This window comes from Sebastes umbrosus, chromosome 8, assembly GCF_015220745.1.
Source record: "Sebastes umbrosus isolate fSebUmb1 chromosome 8, fSebUmb1.pri, whole genome shotgun sequence".
NCBI classification, from domain to species: domain Eukaryota; kingdom Metazoa; phylum Chordata; class Actinopteri; order Perciformes; family Sebastidae; genus Sebastes; species Sebastes umbrosus.
In genome coordinates, this window is record NC_051276.1 from 34,814,592 (window position 1) to 34,837,996 (window position 23,405).

General features: G+C 40.2%; 2 protein-coding genes across 4 annotated transcripts in view; one reads left to right on the forward strand and one right to left on the reverse strand.

Annotated features, from left to right (window-relative positions):
• The window catches only part of LOC119492980 (actin, non-muscle 6.2-like), an 840,607-nt gene that overhangs the window by 180,496 nt on the left and 636,706 nt on the right, over positions 1–23,405 (forward strand). The window lies entirely within an intron of this gene.
• Positions 8,571–23,405, reverse strand: part of prdm6 (PR domain containing 6) — a 107,733-nt gene continuing 92,898 nt past the window's right edge. For 2 of the 3 annotated variants that reach the window (XM_037777881.1, XM_037777882.1), the window contains exons 8-9: positions 17,704–17,880; positions 8,571–9,188 (exon numbers count right to left, since the gene is read on the reverse strand). In XM_037777881.1, the coding sequence (XP_037633809.1) occupies positions 9,074–9,188; positions 17,704–17,880 (292 nt within the window). In that variant the 3' untranslated portion in view covers positions 8,571–9,073. Of the gene's footprint in view, positions 9,189–17,693; positions 17,881–23,405 lie in introns of all 3 variants that reach the window. The other variant, XM_037777883.1, reaches the window with a different exon arrangement.

A 23,405-nucleotide genomic window follows, 5' to 3' on the forward strand; every position in this document is an offset into this window, starting at 1 on the left:
GGACAGACGGACAGACAGACACACAGACAGACACACAGACAGACAGACAGACAGACAGACAGACACACAGACGGACAGATGGACAAACAGACGGACGGACAGACAGACGGATGTTTCATTCTGTATTTTATTGTTTCTATTTTGGGAGAATTTCTACTCTCCCTGCTTCACATCTCAGTAAAGGTCGTTACTCACCGGGGGCGTGACGAATAATGTTGCTCTTTTACTGCGTAATATTCACCTTCTGTGTGAAAGTATTTATTACAAAAACAACAGTTCAAAAATATATATTGACGAGTGAATTAATCGCATGAAAAACAAGTTAATTCCTAGAGTCAACATAGAATTTTTTTGTCTATAAATGTTCTTGTATAGTTTGTATATTTTATTATCTTCTTATTTTAGTTTTATATACCTTGTATTATTTATTTATTTTATTTCTCTATCTGTATTATTTCTGTCTGCTAACTAAAAATCTTCCATCTAATTATTATTTTATAAATATATATATAAATGTATTCTAATCTTATTTTAGTTTTATATATCTTGTATTATTTATTACTTTCTCTATTTATCTTTATTATTTCTGTCTTTGTGCTGCAACAACCAGATTTCCCCTCTAGCGATCAATAAAGCTTCATCTTATATTATGTTTAATATGATAAAAATATGACTGCTGCTAACTAAAAAATTTCAGTGTTCTTCTGCACTCTATTGGTTTTGTACGACAGAGTATTGAGGCCACATTGAGGAGGAGAAAATATGAAATGTTGAGAGAAAAAAAGTTGTATATTGCATGAAGAAAGTTGAGATTTTAATACTCTAATACGAGTAATTTGAAATGTTCTTTATTTTAATATTTCTATTTTTGCATTCTGCATCACATTTCAGTAACAAATACTGTATTTTTTTGTACTTTTAATTAGTTTTATATACCTTGTATCATATCAAAATCTGAAATGTAGAGAAAAAAGTTGAAATTTTAGTACTCTTTTTTTTTCTTTTTTGGTCTCCAAAATATATATATATTTATATATATTTTTCTTCTTTTTTATATATATATTTATATATATAAAATATATTTTTTTATATATATTTATATATATATATTATATTACTACTACTATTTATTCTTTTGCTGCACAGTGTTTTTCTTTGTTACATAATCTGAATATAACGTTCACATTGTGAATATGTTTTATATTATTTAGCTGGAGGTTATGAGTCAGATATTATCTGGGTTTTTTCCCTCTTGAACTTTTATGTCTTTTTTAATTTGAACTTGTTCAAATAAATAAAACTCAAAAACTCTTTTTTCCTCCTCGGCCTCGTTTCTCAGTCAGCGGTTTGTTTTTCTTCTCTCACACTAACTGCTTCTAATTAAAACTACTATAATCTCATTACATGTAATCTAATCTGGACTCGCTCACATGCTGGTCACACAAAAAGAAAAAGAGGTGAAACTCTTGGTTGTGTGATGGTTGTCTGGTGGTTGTGTGATGGTTGTGTGGTGGTTGTGTGATGGTTGTGTGGTGGTTGTCTGGTGGTTGTGTGATGGTTGTGTGGTGGTTGTGTGATGGTTGTGTGGTGGTTGTGTGATGGTTGTGTGGTGGTTGTGTGGTGGTTGTGTGATGGTTGTGTGGTGGTTGTCTGGTGGTTGTGTGATGGTTGTGTGGTGGTTGTGTGATGGTTGTGTGGTGGTTGTGTGATGGTTGTGTGGTGGTTGTGTGGTGGTTGTGTGATGGTTGTGTGGTGGTTGTGTGGTGGTTGTGTGATGGTTGTGTGATGGTTTGTGTGTCCTCGGGGGTTCTGATCCGGTTCCCACGCTGGAAGGAAAACGAGCTGTGATTGATGCTTTAAAACTCCGACTGGGTTTGTTTTGGTGAATTTGTCGAATCCTCTCAGGAATAATCTCTGAAATCAGACTGGAAACGGGGAAGTCCAGTTTGTGTTTGCAGGTCAAGGCCGGGCTGTGTGTGTGTGTGTGTGTGTGTGTGTGTGTGTGTGTGTGTGTGTGTGTGTGTGTGTGTGTGTGTGTGTGCGAGTGTGTGTGTGTGTGTGTGTGTGTGTGTGTGTGTGTGTTACAGATTGTTAGCAGTAAGTGGAGGCAGCTGACGATCGTCTCTAAACTTCCTCTGTGGCAGTTTATAAAAAGATAAATTATTAGTTGAGCTCAAAACACATTTAAATATAATCTCAGGTGATTTGAAGCCACGCCCCTTTTATTAATGCTCCAATCAGAGATGAGAAAGAGAAACCACCGACAACTTTCTTAAAGTAATTATTATTATTATTAGAACAGAATAATATCTACCTATCTCTAATCTGAGATTTCAAAAATAAAGTTGTAAAATTTTGATAAAAAAATAAAAAAATTATATATATATATATATATATATATATATATATATATTATTATATAATTTATTTATACAAGAATAAAGACGTAATCACGAGGGGGAAAAAAAAGCAATTTTGAGAAAAAAAGAATAAAGTCACACTATTTTAAGAAAAGAAAATCGTAAAATAATTACTTTAATGAGAATTAAGTCCCAATAATTCAAGAAAAAACATTGTAATATTACAAGAAGAGTTTCGTAATTTAATGAGTATTAAATTGTAATTTAATGAGAATTAGATCAGAATACTTAAAGAAAAAAAAAGTTGTAATATTACAAGAATAAACTAATAATTTCAAAGGAATAAAGTCGTAATTTAATGAGAATAAAGTTACATGATGTATGAGTCAATAACCAGATGTGTTTTATTCTCAAAAGATTAGGACTTTTTTTGTAGTTTTCAATTTTAACTGGTAAAAATAATTAGAAAAGTTGAAGCACATTCCATGTATCTGTATTTGTATTTATATTTATATTTATATTTGTTTGTTTTTTCTGTCAAACAAACTCAAAATTCTTATTAAAGGTTAAATGTTGAAATGTTCATTTTATTTCTAGAGGAAACTGAAGCTGTTATAAATATGAAAAGTTGTGTATTTGTGAAACATTATCATAATTATCTTCATTAATAAACATCAATAAAACCACAGAGAGAATCACTGTTAAGAATCAAAACTGGATTTCAGCTTTATTTCCTACGGAACAACGAAAACTTTTTGGTTTTTGATCTCATTCATTTAAAAAAAAGAAAAAAGGGGGACGGGGGGGAGGGAAGAGAAATCAAATCATGCAAACGAGATCGAGTCAAAGTGGATTCATCAGAGTTCTTCTGTTTGACATGACGGGTTTTATCTTTTCCATCAGATTAATTAATGTCAGTCACATTACAGAAGAAATGATTATCGTCATCAGAAGCTCAGAGCAACGTTCACTCCGTGTTCAGCTGATCCCAGAGGCTCATTTCATCCAGAAAGTCTTGTTTTTATTTTAATAATTAATTTGTTTTACTCTTTTTTAATCCTTCAAATCATGATGTGGCATCTAATTTTTATTATATATTTATTTATAATTTTTTTTAGAAAGTTTACATATTTCCAATTTAGTCCTCGATGGAAGAATTATAAACCCAAATTCCCCCCCAAAAAGTCTACTTTGCCTACATCATTGCCTACATTTCCCAGAATGCCTTTCAACAATTCTGGAGAAATACTGTCACCTTTTGAAGTCGTAATTTAGGGGAACTTAGACACCAAACTGTAGCTTGTAGAAACATCTAAACGCGGTTGTTTGGTCATGAATTTATTTGTGTTTTATTATTTTAAATACTTATTTTTTATCTCCCTTCAGTTGATCTTGAAGTCAATCTTCTGGATCCCGACAGATGTGAACAGAAAGTGAATTTGCTCAGAGCTCTGGTTCATATTCACCTCCGTCCTCGTTGATCCATCATCATATAAAACCCCCATAGTTTGTATTTTCTATATTTATATACAGCATTGGATCAATCTGCATCGCTGAATAAAGAGATGTCTCACTCGGACACAAAACTGTTTTTACTTTTAGTAACACAAACACGTCTGTAAGAGTTTATCATCATCACAGAGTTGATAAGAGACTCAAATTCATTTACTTAAATAAAAATTACTGTTAATAAATAAAACTATTTGTATAGGGGCAAGTAAAAATGGACTTTAGGCAACGCTGAACCCTGACGTTGACTTATTTTAAACGTTGAATGTTTAAAGTTACGTAACATGATGATTTTTACTAAACTTAACCAAGTAGTTTTGTTGCATTTCTGTTTTGTTTTGTTCAAATTTACAACGTTAACCACGTGTTTAAAACTGTTTAAAAAAGTGATCGTAATCTGGAAGAAAATACAGAATGCAGTTTAATTGTATGGGAATATAATTTTGTAGGAGACAGGGTTGCCAGATTTGCCAGAACACAGCCGAGTTCGCCGACACTCAGCTGTAATCAGCCGGTAATGTTTTTGTTCAATGTGGCTCTTTAAAGTGGCACGTTAAAGTACAGATTATGATTAATTACAGAACAACTTGCACATGTTCACGTTGTCACAACCAGGAGGAGGAGATGTAAGCAGAGTTTTCACGTCTGCAGTTTGTTATCACAATAAATAAATGAAAGATTGATCCTGACTCTTTGTCAGCTGATCAGACTGTTATCAGGTCATTAAATGAGCATTATCAGTGGTTATCAGCCTCATAGATGTGGGTCTAAAGGGGCCTGCTATACCCACTAGTAGGTTTTATATATCATTCACATGGTAGATCACCAAAAGAAGGAATAAAAGAAGACAACAGACCGTAGTGATTATGACAGGAGCAAAAAAGTCAGGTGTTGAAGTATAGACAGCCTGAAACTCAGTAAGAGGTGGAGGTCGGGGCCGATGGATCGGACACAAAACACCGGACGTTCACCCAGGAGACCGGGGGTGGCGTCAACAACAAACACGTGTAGTTTTCTTTGTGTTCACCAACCTAAAGCTGTTTCATTCAGTTTGACCTGTTAGAACTTGTTGCTTTTAAGTTTCACTTTCACTTTTACAACGTAGTAGACGTATAGCGACCGATAAAGCACATTTAATGAGCTGATAACAGTCTAATCAGGCTTTCGGTGACTAACGGTACGTGTCCACAGCCTCCGTGCTTTCCACGCTACCCATTCATTGTCTATGTAAGCAGCCGTGCAATGCATTCTGGTAGCGTGGCGTCGCGATTCGAGAGACTAGGCGTCACGACGCCCGCTCCTTATTTGCATAAAGTTGAGGGCTCGTCTACTTTATGCAAATCACGGGCGTCCGACACGACTCGCCTCCTCTCGAAACTCCGAGGATCTTTTAAACTAAACGTTGTTGATCCAAATTAAAGACAGATTCATCAACTGCATGGATTATTTCTCGCCTCAAATGTTTTCAGAAACACATTTCAGTGAACTATTTACGTGAAATAAGAGAAGAAAGTTTCCAAACGAGCCTCCATACTGGTTCCGGTTTGAAAGCTGGGAGCAGCAGCCAACGGCGGGAAAGCGTTCGTCCAATCAGGAGCCGAGTGCCTTGTTTCTAGGGACAGCACACCAAGCGTCCAATGCTGGGAAGCGTCGCGTCCCCTCACCATAATAAACACCCCTGTGGACACGAACCATAAAGCTGCTCGTGAACTCTTACAGACGTTTGTGTGATTAAAGTAAAAGGTTTTTTACCTGCAGTGAAACATCTCTCTGAGTTTTGGTTTGGACTGTAGATTTACATCCAGCAGGTTCTTTGGGAAGAGAAGCTACAGATTATTATTATCATCATCATCATTATTATTATTATTAAAGCTTTTTAACTCTCAGGCACAAAAACCTATTTTTGGTGTTCATGTAATAACTGTGCTTTTTTACCCTCACTCATTTGAATACAAAGTGTATCGTAACGACACACAGGAACTATTTACACGTCTGAGATTGCTTGTGGATGAATTCAAACTTTGCATTGCGTATTAAATATACTCTGTGAGACGAACAGAAAGTATCTTCAAACCAGAAACATCTGCCCTTTTTGGATTTGATCATGTTTGTGCCTTCAGATGATCATCTTTATACTCATCTGATATTAAAACAACAAGAAGAAGAAATGGAAGAAAAGTTCACCCTGAAAATGTTTTAAAGGGACTGTTCGTAACTTTCTAAGCGTATAAATGTACCGGGTCGGGACACATGCGCGCTCGCATATGCGCGCTCGCGTGTGGCCGCTGTCTCTCCTCCTCTGCTGCTTGCCTTCACTCAGACAGCGCGCGCGTTCTCGCGTACTCGCTCCACCTCTAGACGTGAACGCGCGCTCACTCCACACTGCAGAAGAGTTAGTTTAGCTCTGAGAATATCTAGTGAATGTTCAGTGGACGTTTGGGCAGAAATAACTGCTGCAGCTCCTCCAGACCAACAGAGGTTTCCCGTGTCTTGTGAAGTGACGGAGCTCCTCAGCGAGTAACGTTATCGTCTCGTTACCGACCGGGTGCCGGTGTCTCCCTTCGGCACCCGGTCAGAGCTCTCTCCTGCTGAGAGCGAGACGTGACGTTACGTCGGAGGGACGAGACGTTACTCGCTGCAGAGCCCCGCTGCCTCGCTGAGGCAGGAAAAGCCAACACTAGGATCAGCACTGATTCATGGAGAGACCTTCGTCTGGTCAGCTAACATTACTGCCAAGCAGCTGAAATATAGAGTGATATTGTGCTTTTAGCTGACGTGTGTCGCCTCACTGTTTTGAGCGATGCTCGTTCATGTCTATTTAGAGCGAGCAAGCGTGAGCCCGACGCTGACTTTCGTTGATTTCACGACCACAGATGTCGCTGTTGACAAGCATTTCTGAAAGTTACAAACAGTCCCTTTAAATGCCAAGATGATAAAAACAGACTGTCACCTTCATATTCAACACATTTCCTCATGAACTGATTATTTCTATAAGAAATCAATTATCTCTTCAGTATTTCATTCCTCCGCCTTCTTTACATCAAAAATTAAATAATCAACATTTAAAACAAAAGTGCCCGAAGCCTGATATGAGCAAGAAGATAAATATAATTTATGTTTGTTTTGTCCTTTTGTTATTTGGTTGTTTTTTTTTGTACAATACATAACTCCGTTTTATTTAGTAAAAGTTGAGCGTCGTCCTCAGACGTCCGTGTCGTTGCTCGTTGTGCATTCTCAGTCTGTTAGCTTTGGTCGCGCCCTCCTTTGGCATCGCTGTTGCAAAAAACAAAAAGGGAATAAAAGAAGTAAAGCTACAGTCAGACCAAGTCAGTCTGGGTTTTTTGGTATTTCATTGTTTCTTCTATCCGATTTCAAGAAAGTGTTTTTTCTTTGGAGGGGAAACGTGACGGGATTCCCCCAAAAACGTCTCCAATAAATATCCTCGTCCAAAAGTTCGTTAGTCCGACCTTCTTCTTCTTCTTCTTCTTCTTCTTCTTCTTCTTCTTCTTCTTCTCCTCTGCTGGAAGAAAAAGGATCTTTGGTTTGGTTGAATTCTCTCCAGCAGGATGAAAATGTGGCTTTAAAGTCTCTCCTCTCCACGAGTCAGTCGGTCAGTCGGTCGGTCAGACTGCGTTCACACTCAGCGGCTAAATCTGAAAACGCTCTTTAAGAACGACGTCAGGTCGTTTTCCTAAAGATCTCCGTCCACACTGAAACACCACGACAACAGGAAACAGTGAAACCTTTGTCTTCTGTTTTTGGTCATCAAAAAACAAAACTGTCAGTTTCTTTTAGACAACCAAACAAGTATAAATTACTGATTTTATGGCTCATAAATGCTACTGAGGCGATTAAATCCGTATTTCATGAATATAAAACAGTTAAATCTTTGTCTTCCTTTTTTGTTCAGTAAGCAATAAAACTTTTGTTGTGTGTTGAACACCTTTAATGTGTTTCAATACAGACCATTTCAGGATTTTGTTGTTCTCATTTACAAATTTTTTTGTTTCTGTCAGACAACCGAAAAAAACAACATGGCTCATAAATAGGGCTGTCAAAGTTAACGTTATAATAACGCGTTAACTCAAATTTGTTTTAACGCCACTAAGAGGTTAAAGATCCCTGAAACAACTCTGAATTTGCAATTTTCCAATAGTTTTGAATTTTGAATTTTGTTTTTAGTAAGTTTTCAGAGTGTGTTTTGATAGTTTTAGTTTAGTTTCAGTTCTTCAGAAAGGTTTAGTTTGAGTTTTTATTTAAATATTAGGGCTGTCAAAGATAACAATAATACCACGTTTACGCAAATTAGTTTTAACGCCACTAATTTCTTTAACGCACTAACACAACTTGTGATTTCTAGGTTGTAGCGGCTCAGTTTTAAAGCTAGAGTGAAGATACTGGTATCATATGAAACTAGTAAACCTGATGAATCCATCGGTACCAACCATGTCATACTAGCTGGTCATGAAGGAGGTTAAATAACGCTCCAAACTTTACACAACATTTTGGCGAGGAAAAACCGTCATGTCCATTTTCAAAGGGGTCTCTTGACCTCTGACCTCCAGATATGTGAATGTGAATGGGTTCTATGGGTACCCACGAGTCTCCCCTTTAATGCTAAATGCAGTACCTGTGAGGATTTCTGGACAATATCTGTCATTGTTTTGTGTTGTTAATTGATTTCCAATAATAAATATATACATACATTTTGCATAAAGCAGCATATTTGTCCACTCCCATGTTGATAAGAGGATTAAATACTTGACAAATCTCCCTTTAAGGAACATTTTGAACAGATAAAAAATGTGTGATTAATCACGATTAGTTCCTACAGATGGATTTTCCTTCTCTGACATGCTTCATGAAGTTAATCTCCACTCGTGTCTACATGTTGTGAACTCATTCTCTATATTCTTAAGTATTGATCAAGACCCCCAGTTTCACTATCAACATGTTTTAGTGGGCCGATGAATCAATACATTAAAACGATGCCGTTCTCTTCCCGTTCACTCATCATGGAGCTTTCTGGAAAACTATTTATGTCGGTTAAATTTCTCTGTGAAGTCTTCCTGTTGTTCAGAATAGAGGTCTGAGTGAACGCTGGCGTGGCGTGGACGGAGAGAAAGAGGTGCGTTTTCATATTGAGCTGCGTTAACGTGGACGACGTCTCAGTCAGTCAGTCAGTCAGGAAAAGGTCGGGGGGGTTAATCCACCTCGATGGACTCGCTGCTCTCGTTCACGGGTTTACACTCGTTGGGGAGTCGCTGGTGGCGGCTGAGCTGAGTGGCCTGTGTGAAGCTGCGGTCGCAACGCTCGCACCTAACACACACACACACACACACACACACACACACATGTACAGAAACACACACAGAAAACAGAGAAGAGAGTGATTAGTTGAAGCTTGTAGAGAAGGTCAGAAAAAGCACAACACTGCTGAAGACAAAAGAGACTTTAAACATCACAAACACACAGAAGTCGTGTTTCCTTTCAGTTGTAGAGAGAATTTTAAGCGAACGTTTGAAATTACGAAAAAAAAAGTTTTTTCGGCGCGTAGTGATGTCACGAGGAACCAAAATTCTAAAAACGTGACGGTACTCTTTTTCTACAGTACGACGCCTGGATGTACAAAGAGAACTGGATCCAGCGTTGGAGGTTCCGTTCATTCCTATGAAAGTGTCTCAGTGGAGCATGAAGCCTAAATGGCTCGGAGAGAATAAAGACATTTCCCTCACAGATTAGTGGTATTTTCTTTTTAATCTATAAGGGACTTGTAATGTTTTATACTTCTGGTGAATATAATCCATCAATCTTATTTCCATAGATGTATTTTGTATATACAGTTCCCTTTATTAACACCTTATTTTGAAAAGCGGACATAGTCTCACGTGTCTACTTCCTGTAACTTCTCCAAGGTGGTCTCTAGCTCTCCCGTCAGCTCTGTTCTCTTTATCCAGCTCTACAGTTGTAGCGTCGGCCCATTTGACCACGGAGACGAGAGACGGTCGGCTCCACCGCAACGTTACCGCGATACGATAACGTTTTCCTGCTAACTGTTTCACACGTTTTTCGGATATTTTGCGAACTTTTATTCAGACATATATCGGCCTTTTTTCGGAGGAATTTCGGACTTTTGTTTGAACATATTTCTGCCTTTTTTAGGCCTTTTTTTGGACATATTCTGGCCTTTTTTTTTTACATTTTTTGGACCATATTTCGGACATACTTTGGCATTTTTTCAACCTTTTTTTGGACACATTTCAGCATTTTTCAGACTTTATTTTCAGACTTTTTCCAGCCTTTGTTTGGACGTAATTTTCAGACATATTTTGGCCTTTTTTAGAAGTTAGCATGCAGCTTTAGCCATGATGTCTAGCTCTGCTTTCCCTGTCAATGTGTGAAACCCAACTCAGACTACAACAATAAGAGCGGTAACTTCCTTCTACCTCCACATAGACTCAGATGAAGCAGATATATCGATTCTGGCATTAAAACATCTATTTAGAAATCATAAAAAAGACACTTCAAAATGTGCATTCAAATGTGTGAATGGAAACACGGCTACACACACACACACACGCACACACACACACACACACACACACCACCCTGTTAACTCTAATACCCAGTGACAGTATAAAGTGTGTGTGAGGCCCAGCGGAGCAGAGAGCTGTAATTGTTGCCCTGATCTGAACAACCTGAACGACAAATTACACACACACACACACACACACACACACACACACACACACACACACACACACACACACACACCTGTCAATAATCTATCTAGCAGGCTGGGGGGGGGGGGGGTACAGGGACATATCCCGGCCTGATAAAGCAGCGTCACTGTCACTTTCAATAGAAAGAGAGGAGGGGGGGGCAGCTGAATGTATATAAATGTGTGTGTGTGTGTGTGTGTGTGTGTGTGCGTGTGTGTGTGTGTGTGTGTGTTGGGATGAAGGGGTGGGGGGGTCTTCAAAGAGAAAGCTGTGTTGAGGTATTGGACTTAGCAGCCCTGAAACAAGACTAACATGCTGTTAGACAGATAGATAGGAGGAGGAGGAGGAGGAGGAGGAGGAAGACGAGGAGGAAGAGGAGGAGGAAGAGGAGGAAGAGGAGATGTTAGTTAGATAAGGTTGGACAGGTTGAAGCTCAACGACGCTCATTTAGAAGCTCTTTAAGTGGAGTTTCTGCTCGTTAAACCTCATAAACACATTAGAAACCGACTCAGTGTGTTTAAGACTTAGTAACCTGGTTAAGGTCGACTTTCTGTAGGAAACAGACGCGTTCAATTCAACCCCGTCTCCTACGGAATTACATTCCCATACAATTAAACTGCATTCTCTATTACGTTTCGAGTGAAACGTACTGTATATGTTTAAAACAGTTTTAAACACGTGGTTTACATTAATTACGTCAATTGAAACAAAACATACACATCGGGGAAGTGACGAATAAACTGTTACTGCTGCTGCTGCTGCTGCTGCTGCTACTGTTACTGCTGCTGCTGCTGCTGCTACTGTTAATGCTGCTGCTGCTGCTGCTGCTGCTGTTACTGCTGCTGCTGCTGCTGCTGCTGCTGCTGCTACTGTTACTGCTGCTGCGGCTGCTGTTACTGCTGCTGCTGCTGCTGCTGCTGCTGTTACTGCTGCTGCTGCTGCTGTTACTGCTGCTGCTGCTGCTGCTGCTGCTGTTGTTACTGCTGCTGCTGCTGCTACTGTTACTGCTGCTGCTGCTGCTGCTGCTGCTACTGTTAATGCTGCTGCTGCTGCTACTGTTACTGCTGCTGCGGCTGCTGTTACTGCTGCTGCTGCTGCTGCTGCTGCTGTTACTGCTGCTGCTGCTGCTGCTGCTGCTGTTGTTACTGCTGCTGCTGCTGCTACTGTTACTGCTGCTGCTGCTGCTGCTGCTGCTACTGTTACTGCTGCTGCTGCTGCTGCTGCTGCTGCTGCTACTGTTACTGCTGCTGCTGCTGCTGCTGCTGCTGCTGCTACTGTTACTGCTGCTGCTGCTGCTGTTACTGCTGCTGCTGCTGCTGCTGCTGCTTCCTCTGTTAGAGACTCTGCTGTTACTGCTGCTGCTGCTGCTGTTACTGCTGCTGCTGCTGCTGCTGCTGCTGCTGTTACTGCTGCTGCTGCTGCTACTGTTACTGCTGCTGCTGCTGCTGCTGCTGCTACTGTTAATGCTGCTGCTGCTGCTGCTGCTGTTACTGCTGCTGCTACTGCTGCTGCTACTGCTGCTGCTACTGTTACTGCTGCTGCTGCTGCTGCTGCTGCTACTGTTAATGCTGCTGCTGCTGCTGTTAATGCTGCTGCTGCTGCTGCTGCTACTGTTACTGCTGCTGCTGCTGCTGCTACTGTTAATGCTGCTGCTGCTGCTGCTGCTGTTACTGCTGCTGCTGCTGCTGCTGCTGCTACTGCTGCTGCTACTGTTACTGCTGCTGCTGCTGCTGCTGCTGCTGCTGCTACTGTTAATGCTGCTGCTGCTGCTGCTGCTGTTAATGCTGCTGCTGCTGCTGCTGCTGTTACTGCTACTGCTGCTGCTACTGTTACTGCTGCTGCTGCTGCTACTGTTACTGCTGCTGCTGCTGCTGCTCGGCCCTCCAGGAGGAGGACGCTCCCGCTCTGACTCGTCTGTACATTTATAAAAACCCACAAACAGCTACCGACATCAAAGCTGCTCTGAAGCTCGTCTGTCACAGCGACTTATCCAGCAGGACAGACACGAGGACGCTCGTCCTGCAGAACAAAGAGAGAGCAGCTGAGACAGTCCGCTGCCTATCGACCGGCTACGTCTTCTTCTTCTTCTTCTTCGTCTTCTTCTTCTCTCAACGGGGAAAAATAACGTTGAGCAGTTTTGTCCTGACAAAATGACAGAAGCAGCTTTAATCACTTTCCCCCGGAGGATCAGTGAAGCTCCGGCTCACCTCTTTATCTTAATCTCTTCTATAAAACGGGACAGAAGGGGAAGTGAAGGAGTACAGATTGTGTTCAGCTCAGATTGATGGGACCAGAACGAGGCAGAGAGACAACAAGTCTCCATTAACAGCATTGTTTAAATTTACTGTTTGAGCCTCCGGGCATGACGCTTGTTAGTGATTTCTAATCCGGCACTTAAAGTCCCTTTCACACATCAGGCAGTCTGTCGCTGAAATGTTCAGGTATGTTTCCTGCAGGTGTTCGTGTGTTAACGGGAGCAGAGATCGACATTCAGGGAAATCTGACCCGCCGATTTCCACCTCAAGATGTCGGAATATTTCAGGGAAAATCCCGGTATAACTTTGTCGTGAATGAAAGCAGCAACATTGCAGAGACAAACACGTAAAAGGTTACGTCCTCAATCAATGCAATATGTGCAATATAAATAAAAATTTAAAATGCCTGTGCAATATTTTTATAGTATGCAACCTCTACTGCTCCCATATATATATATACACTATATATATATATATATAGTGTATATATATATATATATATATAGTATATATATATGCTTCTATATATACTATAGTATTTCCTTTATTATTGCACTTCTATTACTGTACATTTATTTTGTTATTGTTGTGTCATTTATTATTATTATTATTATTTAATTTTATTTAATTTTATTTAATTTAATTTTATTTAATTTTTTGCTACTTAACTTACTGTTTTCTTAGTGGAGCCTCCAAGCAAAAAGTATTTCACAGGATTGTACCTGTATAATCGGTGTGACAATAAACATCTTGAATCTTGAATCTTGAGTCTGTCTGACAAAAAACGCTTTCACGTGGAGCGAGCGAACCAATCGCAACACCTCGCTAATGACGTGTTTAAATCTTCGGATACTTGATGAATATTAAATACCAGGGCTGTCAATTGATTAAAATATTTAATCGCAAATTAATCACACATTTTTTATCTGTTCTAAATGTACCTTAAAGGGAGATTTCTCAAGTATTTAATCCTCTTATCAACATGGGAGTGGACAAATATGCTGCTTTATGCAAATGTATGTATATATTTATTATTGTAAATCAATTAACAACACAAATCAATGACAGATATTGATCCAGAAACCCTCACAGGTACTGCATTTAGCATAAAACAATATGCTCCAATCATAACATGTCAAACTGCAGCCCAACAGGCAACAACAGCTGTCAGTGTGTCAGTGTGCTGACTTGACTATGACTTGCCCCAAACTGCATGTGATTATCATAAAGTGGGCATGTCTGTAAAGGGGAGACTCGTGGGTACCCATAGAACCCATTTACATTCACTGATCTGGAGGTCAGAGGTCAAGGGACCCCTTTGAAAATGGACATGACAGTTTTTCCTCGCTAAAATTTAGCGTAAGTTTGGAGCGTTATTTATCCTCCTTGTTGACTAGCTAGTACGACATGGTTGGTACCGATGGATTCATCAGGTTTTGTAGATTTCTTAGCTCTAAATCTGAGCCCGCTACAACCTAAAAATCACAAGTTGCTTTAATGTATTAAAGAAATTAGTGGCGTTAAAACAAATATGCGTTAACGCGTTGTTATCGCTAAAACGAGCTTAAACAAAATTGAAAATTCAAAACTATTATAATGTTGCAAACTCAGAGTTCTTTCGGGGATCTTTAACCTCTTTTTACAAGATCCTGATAAAGAAAGACTCAATATACTTTGCAGAAAATGATGTTAAATTATGTTGTGAACAGAATGAGATCTCTCTCTGACTTATAGACTTCAAACACAGCTGGACAGAGAATAAAGAAGTCCCAACTGAACCCTGACCTGAAGACAAGAGGCTAAAGAAAGCAGGAGCATCTCATTAGAGGTCTTGAATCTCGTCGGTTTCCTTCAGTCTTCAGGAGGAAACTTTAAAGTTGTGACTGAACAGAATAAAACAGCAGCAGCAGTTTGACAGTACGTCCACAGTCCAGCGAGTATCAGTGCCGAAAAGCTGCCGACCACACAGAATCCCTCCTCCGTCTCCTCGGTGGCGTGGAGGGTGTGGGGGGGGGAATAAAGTTGAGCGTTTTCCTCGTGACAAAGTGACAGTGGCAGCTTTAATCTATCCGCCGCGTCGTCCGAAAGGAGATAACTCCCCGAGGCCATCGATCCGCTAAAGATTTCTGACGCCCGTCCGTGATTGTCTTTGTCCCGCTCCGCCTCCGCCGAGACTCTGAAGTGCTGATGAAAAGGTTCGGGGGGGGGGGGATGGGGGTTCCCTCCGATTGCTTATTAAGAACGCTGATTTGCTTTAACCGGATTTCTTGTCGTTTCACTTTTTACACCGTGATCTCTTGTTCCTCCGCGCTCTCCCTCTCTCGTCTTCTCTCTCTTCTCTTCTCGCCCTTTTGCTCTCCACGTCGATGACGACTTGGGGTTTCTCTGATTGCTTATTAAGGACATTAATTTGTTTCCTCCCGACCTTCCCCCCTGATACCTGTCCTTTAGATTTCCCTCAACTCACATTTCTTCACTTTCTTTAAGACCTCTTCCTCTTTCCCCTCCGTCGCCCTCCTCCTGAACGCTGACCTCTGTGTCCACCGAGGGACATCTTTATCGTCCTCCGCCGCTGACGAGATGACGGCGTGACAACAGCAGCGTCCACAAACCTCTAATTGCAGCGCTGCTCGCCCTCTCATTATACATATCAGTTAAAAACGGAAATGAACGTCTCAGCATGCAGAGATTCATTACCAGCTTCTGTATTTACACTGAACGATGAATGCTCTCATTCAGTGATTTACAACAACAAGAACAAGCTGAGGTTTTCCTCTCAACATCACAGGAAGTCATTGAATAAAGGAGGGTAAAGGTCGGAGGTCACAGCAGCCATGACAGCAGATGTAACACGATAGTCACACGTTCCACTGAGGGATCATGAATAATGGATAAGAGCTATAAAGACATAGGTTTAGACCTTTTGGGGGTCCTAAGCAGACACTCATCTACCCTCCGTTGCAGAATCAAAATGTCCACAAGAAATGGAACTAAAACAAACATTAACATCAAAAATAATATCAAAACAAGATTTAATATTCGTACTTGGTGCAAGAGGACTCACAACACCGCCATGTGTTCCCATCAGAACGTTTTCATTCTTCAGGGCTCTAGACTGCGACCAAAATGGCTGCATATTCGATAATTTTCTGTGATGCTGCTGGTTCAAATTTGTTAAAAAAAACGTGGTGGCATTCATGCGAGTCCATGAGACATCAGCCACTGTTCTAATACCAAGGTCTACAAAACACCGGTCCAAGTAAAAGTCCTGCATTCAAAATCTTAAGTAGAAGTGGTCAGTTTTTAAGCGTGTGATTTAGAGTGAAGATACTGGTATCATAAGAAACTAGAGAACCTGATGAATCCATCGGTACCAACCATGTCATACTAGCTTGTAGTGAAGGAGGTTAAATAACGCTCCAAACTTCCACTCAATTTTGGCGATTTTGGTGATTTTCAAAAGGGGTCTCTTGACCTCTGACCTCCAGATGTGTGAATGTAAATGGGTTCTATGGGTACCCACGAGTCTCCCCTTTACAGACATGCCCACTTTATGATAATCACATGCAGTTTGGGGCAAGTCATAGTCAAGTCAGCACACTGACACACTGACAGCTGTTGTTGCCTGTTGGGCTGCAGTTTGCCATGTTATGATGTGAGCATATTGTTTATGCTGAATGCAGCACCTGTGAGGGTTTCTGGATCAATATCTGTCATTGTTTTGTGTTGTTATTGCATCTACTTCCTGTAACTTCTCCAAGTCCGTCTCTAGCTCTCCCGTCAGCTCCGTTCTCTTTATCCATCCATGGTCAGCTCCATCGTGTCCGTTTGAATGCAGAGAACATTAATGTCAGTATCTGGGTGCTCTACAGTTGTAGCGTCGGCCCATTTGAACACGGAGACGAGAGTGACGACTGGCTCGACCGCAACGTCACCGCAACGTTTCCTGCTAACTTTTTCACACTTTTTTCCCGGATATTTTTCAGGCATTTTTCAGACTTTTTTTTCGGAAATATTTTAGACATTTTCAGACTTTTATTCAGACATATATCGGCCTTTTTCGGACATATTTCTGCCTTTTTTAGGCCTTTTTCTGCCATATTTTGGCCTTTTTGGACCTCTTTTGTGCCATATTTCTGGCATGTTTTGGCATTTTTCTGACATATTTCAGCTTTTTTTCAGCCTTTGTTCAGCCTTTGTTCGGACTTATTTTCTGACATATTTCAGACTTTTTTAAACTTATTTTTCATACATATTTTGGCCTTTTTTTTTGGAAGTTAGCACACAGCTTTAGCTCTGCTCTGTCTAGCTCTGCTTTTCCTGTCAATGTGTGAAACCCAAAGTGTTTCCATCCTTTACTGGATGTGTAGTGTTTACCACGCTGGATTTAACATGTGAGGGTGCCGGTCGTATCCACGCTGACCCTCCAACGTTTTTTACTTTCTGAGGTTTGTTTTGGTTGACGGATACGGAATGGATATGACGTCACGTTACTCAGACTACCACAATAAAAGCGGTAACTTCCTTCTACCTCCACATAGACTCAGATGAAGCAAATATATCGATTCTGACATTGTGTGTTTGTTTTCCTAAACTGTTTTTTTAAGAAAAAAAGAATCCCTAGCAGCTAGGATGCCGGCAGGTGATAGTCGGGGTGTCAGGAAGCAGTAATGAGGGTGTCAGTAGGCGGTTTAGAGGGTGTCAGTAGTTTGTTTAGAGGGTGTCAGTAGGCGGTTTAGAGGGTGTCAGTGGGTGTTAGCTGGGTGTCATATCTGTGTGAAGTCTGCAGCAGGCGGGAAGAAGCAGAGGGTTGGTCGGGTGGGTGGTTCGGGTGGGGGGGTACTCACTGTTACTTACTTGAACGGCTTCTCCCCGGTGTGCGTGCGGATGTGGTTGTTGAGCGTCGTGGCGCCGGCGAACGCGCGGCCGCAGTAGCCGCACTTGAAGGGTCGGTCGCTGGAGTGCGTCACCACGTGGTTCCTCAGGTCTGACGGCTGGGAGAAGGACTGGGAGCAGTGGCCACACTGGTACGGCCTGAGGACGAGATAACAGACATGTGTGTGTAAGTCTACGGGTCTTTACGGGTCTTAATGGTTCTTAACGGGTCTTAATGGGTCTTAATGGGTATTAATGGGTCTTGATGGGTCTTTACGGGTCTTAACGGGTCTTTAAGGGTCTTTACGGGTCTTAACGGTCTTTACAGGTCTTTACGGGTCTTAACGGGTCTTTACGGGTCTTAACGGGTCTTTATGGGTCTTAACGGGTCTTAACGGATCTTAACGGGTCTTTAAGGGTCTTTACGGGTCTTAATGGGTCTTTAAGGGTCTTTACGGGTCTTAACGGTCTTTATGGGTCTTTACGGGTCTTAACGGGTCTTTACGGGTGTTAACGGGTTTTATGGGTCTTAATGGGTCTTTACGGGTCTTAACGGGTCTTTACGGGTCTAAATGGGAGCGATGCGTATTTAAACTTCACTACAGACGCCAACAGTGTGACGAGGTGCTGAGCGTCTGTTCTGTTCTGAACGCTGCACGCTTTTTGGAGTTGAAAACACGCTGCGCTCATCACTGTCACTATTTACAATCTGTACCTTGTGCTGACATTTTTACTTCCGCGGATATTCCGTATCTTAGCAACCAGATGCAACCAAAGCATGTCAGCTGAAATCCTGACAGGTAAATACTAGAGGTCAATGAAAGCCCGCACCTCCAGACTCACAAACAGTTTCTCTCTCTGAGCCATACGGACACTGAACAAACAATACATCTCTGCAATATTAATACGCTGAATGTGAAATACATTTGACTGCAATATATCCTCTAATGCAATATATATTCACCTCAAGTGCAACTCCGTCTGTTTACATGACATCTATTTACCTATTTTATTCCTCAAGTGCAACTTCTGTTTATATTTATTTATTACATCTACTTTACCTGTTTTATTTGCTTTATAACTGTTATATGTTTTATATCTGCCTCGTTTAGTCTCGTCAAGTATTTGTTTTATAGCACTGACCAGAAGTGGAAACTGTGAATCTCGTTGTATTTAATTCATTTTAAAACTGTCATCTTTGTCATTTAAATATTTGCAACAATTTACCTAATAACAGCCCAACAATAAACAATAAAGCGTATTTATTTATACAGCACTAAAATCAGGATAAATTAAGTCATTTGCAAAAAACAAATAATAATAATATTATCTCATATTGTGCTGTACTTGTAACGGCTTTAAAATAAATGTAGTGGATTAAAAAGTACAATATTTGCCTCTAAGACATAGAAGAGTAGAAGTAAAAAGTAAAGTAAAGTACAAGTACCTTAAAATTGTAGTTAAGTACTTGAGTAAATGTACTTTACACACAGACAAACAGACAGACAGGCTCATAGAAACATGCAGAATGTAAACAAATAGAAACATAAACAGCTAATTACACAAATAATATATATATATATATATATATATATTTATGGATAAAAACACACATTAAGACACATAACGAGATAGAGAGGGATGAGACGACAGTGTTTCAGGTCTGTACACACTGATAACCACACTGGGGTTAGGGGGAGTCGGACACTGCTCCGGTAACCATGGCAGCATGACCCTCATCAACAACGCGGGCCGAGATCACGACTGGACCATTTATCACTGCGTGTGTGTGTGTGTGTGTGTGTGTGTGTGTGTGTGTGTGTCTCAGTGGGAGTGAATCAGACTGAAACAAACGACCAACCAGCAGCAGCAGTGTGTGTGTGTGTGTGTGTGTGTGTGTGTGTGTGTGTGTGTGTCTGTCTGCTAATAGAGTGTCCAGCTTCCATACAGCAGCTGATCTAATCTCACACTGTTTCTATTCATCGAGCTGAACACACACACACACACACACACACACATACAGCTACCATTATCTAGTTATTAACTTACAGTGTGATCACCGTGTCTGTTCATATCTCTGCCTCCTCCTCGCTTGTTTCTAGTATCAGTTCTCCAACTTTATTCTCCTTCACAGATATAATAAATATTCCCTTATTCTTAAATCAAAACATCTAAAGACGCAGCAATATTAAATATAAAACACACACTAGGTTTATTTCATCTTCAGTTGGAGGAAGAGTTCTACTTTGGTCACCGTTAAAAACTATTTGAATTAGCAGCTCGTGCGTCTGTTTTGCTGTGTGGAGTAAAAAAAGAATAGTAAAAGTTGAATCTGTCGGTGTGATCAATAAGTTATTACTCAACAGATTATTGTATTGTTGCTAAATCAGGCAACAAAATGAAGGATGAGGACCGTAAAGGTGGATTTTTGAAATGACTGAAGAGCCAGGCTGAACTTAGTCCTCCTCTGAGCCGGGCTCCAGACTTTGGTCACCGTGCATTTTGACGTTGCAATAATACATTTTGAGCTTTTTGTCAGTTCCTATAGTCAGAGGTACCTGGCAACCTGCGGCTCCGGAGCCCCTCTCCAGTGGCTCCCTGTGGCTTTGACTAAAAATTATATAGAAATGAATAATGGTTATTTTTTAACATTTTAACTTTGATTTGGTGTGAATGCTTTGAGTTTATTTTTATTTTTCGTCAGACCACTTTTTTTGCATCGCTACTCGTTCCACATTTTTCAACATATAAAACTCCATTCAAACATCAAAACGTGGAGCTCAATTAGGACATGATGGCTATTACTTTTCTCATTCCTAACTTTCATATTTTCAGAATTATTAATAATAATTCATCAAAAATTCTCCATTGAAATGAATGGAAGAAATGTTCAGAATTTAAACATTTTCAAGCATTTTCATCTCTTCACTGCTCATTCATACTTTCACCTAGAAACTCCATTCAAACTGTAAAATATTCCACATCTTCCGTAGATTCTGGCTATTATTCAACTTTCATTCATCCGAATTGTACTTTTTGAAATATTTAACTTTGTGCGGAGCTTGGTAAGATTCCCCTTTTTGTATGTTAACAGGAAACTAGGGATTCACCTAGTTTTTCAAAATAAAAGCCCCATAATGTAACTTTCTTAACAGGGAACTCAGAACTAACTATTTATAAGGCTTCAGCTGCTTTTCATGCAATTACAACTTTTATTTACTGATTCATAATCTTTTGATTCTGATTCTGTATCCTTCTTTATACAGATTAAAGCTCTTCAGCATCCAGCATTCACACCGCAATTTCTTCAGAAATTACTTTTCTAGTTAATCATTGTTGTAGGCCTAGAGTGATTCTTACATTCTCCAATTGTAAAAATGTGTAGCCTTTATTAAGGATGCACCGATACCAACGGGCCGATACCCAAAGCCCAGGTATCGGTATCGCTGTCGGGACTGAAGAAGTGGGATTGGTGCATCTCTAGCGTTTACACTGAATAATAAAATAAGCTTTAACATTTCAGTAAACTAAACTGTTTGTCATAGCCTACGTACATCTACGGCCCGGCACTTATCCTCTAATTTTGCCGATCCTCAACAGCGTTGTCTAGTCTTGAGTTTCCCCTAGCTACAGCAGGTTTCCAAATCCCCCAAAAAAGAAAATTCTTGGAGGAAAATGGAGAATTTAATGGACAGATTAGTTTGCTACAGTGTCTCACACACACACACACACACACACACACACACACACACACACACACTTTTTACCCTAACCCCACTTGTGAAATTAATCTGGCGCCAGTTACACTGTGGTGCGTTCAGGCTCTATTCAGTAAAAATAATAGTATTGGGTGAAGGTAAATTATAACGTTATCATTATGTGTTCAAATGTAATTTTGTAAAATGTAGTTTTTGGTGAGAAAACTTGAATAAATCTAGTTTTTTGAAGACGTTTTCACATCAATATAAAATACGTAATAGAGAGAGAATTATGACCTGTGTAACACAAGCTCTAAGCAGCTTATAATATATAATTAAAAAGATTATTTTAATAAAAATACAATCATTGTCATCATTTGAATTGTGTGTTTATATGCAAATAACCGCTGTAGATGACAAAAACAGAGTATAGTACTGTGTACATTATCCTCCCACCCACCAAAACATAGGGCTCCAGTGTAATTAAAACACTTTAATTTACCATGCATGTAATGTTTGTTGTGTAGAATATATCGAACATTGAATGACATCAGATCTAAAATGTTATTCCTTCATTTAGTGCACAGATTTTAAAAGTGGTAGACAAAAAAAATACCTGGTTTTAGGAACTCTTTCTAAACTTTTTGTCCCAGAGGGATGAAGAAACAAAACATTATGTTTATGATGTTTTAATCACTGTTTTGCTTCAGATTTTTTTATGTAAAGTGCATGTGTTCATACATTCCTATGTGCAGCTCTAACATGGTGCAGGTAGGAACGTCTTTGTGTATCCCTCTGAGACATGTATTCATGCCCCTCACTGTACCTTGTTTATCACAGTGTATTACCGGGTTTAGTAGTTAAAACGTCTCCGCGGCGGTGCGACCGGGACAAATTCCCCGTGTGCTGCCTGCAGTCGTAAAAATAAAGTGATTCTTATTCTGAAACCAATAAGACAAAAACTCTGACATTAGTACCTTACAAATAGGTAAACAGCCCAGAACTAGAATAAAACAAATAGACCAACATCTTCAGCGCTCCAATAAATCACCAACAACACCTCCGGTACCCTGAGAGGACGGAGACACACACACACACACACACACACACGCACATGCACACACACACACACACACACACACACACACACACACACACACACACACGCACACACACACACACACACACACACTCAGAGGAAAGTAATAAGAGTAAAATAGTGTAATATAAAATCGAAAAATTCTCACTTGCAGTTTTCCACATAAAAGGCGTCTCGCCGTGGGGGTCGGTTCATTTATCAGCCGGCTGGTCTATAAGTTCACGCCTCAGTGGGCCGCACCACTATTTATTAGGTGGGTTTTCTATGAAGAGCTGCATTGATTGTGAATAGTTTAAGTTGATGAATGTGTGGATATTATTTATTAAGGCAGCAGGCCGGGAGATTAATGCCCGGTTATTGTTTATTACAGTGGAGAGAGAGAAGAGGAGGAGGAGGAGGAGGAGAAGCACAAACACCTCCATCACACACACACACACACACACACACACACACACACACACACACACACACACACACTCACAGGTAGGTGCATAATGCAACCAAAATATTTGCACACACAAGCACATGCAAATATGTTCACAAATGAATACACTTTTGCACATAATCAAAGATATGCATGAATTACCACACACGTAGCTGAGCATGAACCTCACACAACCTGCAGCACTTAAATAAACCCAAAAGACGAATTATAAACTGACCTTAAACCTTGAAGTTAAACTGTAGCCGTGACCACGACAGACAACCAGGACAAGAAATAGGAGTCTTATTTTCAACCGTATGACGACGCAGACTCCCCTTTTCAAAGACACACAAGATGACCACGAAGAGACGTGTCTGTACCGCGTTGTAGCTGAGCATGAACCTCATAACACCTGCAGCATTTAAAGGGACTGTTTAAGAATCAGAAATGTCTTGTTAACAGT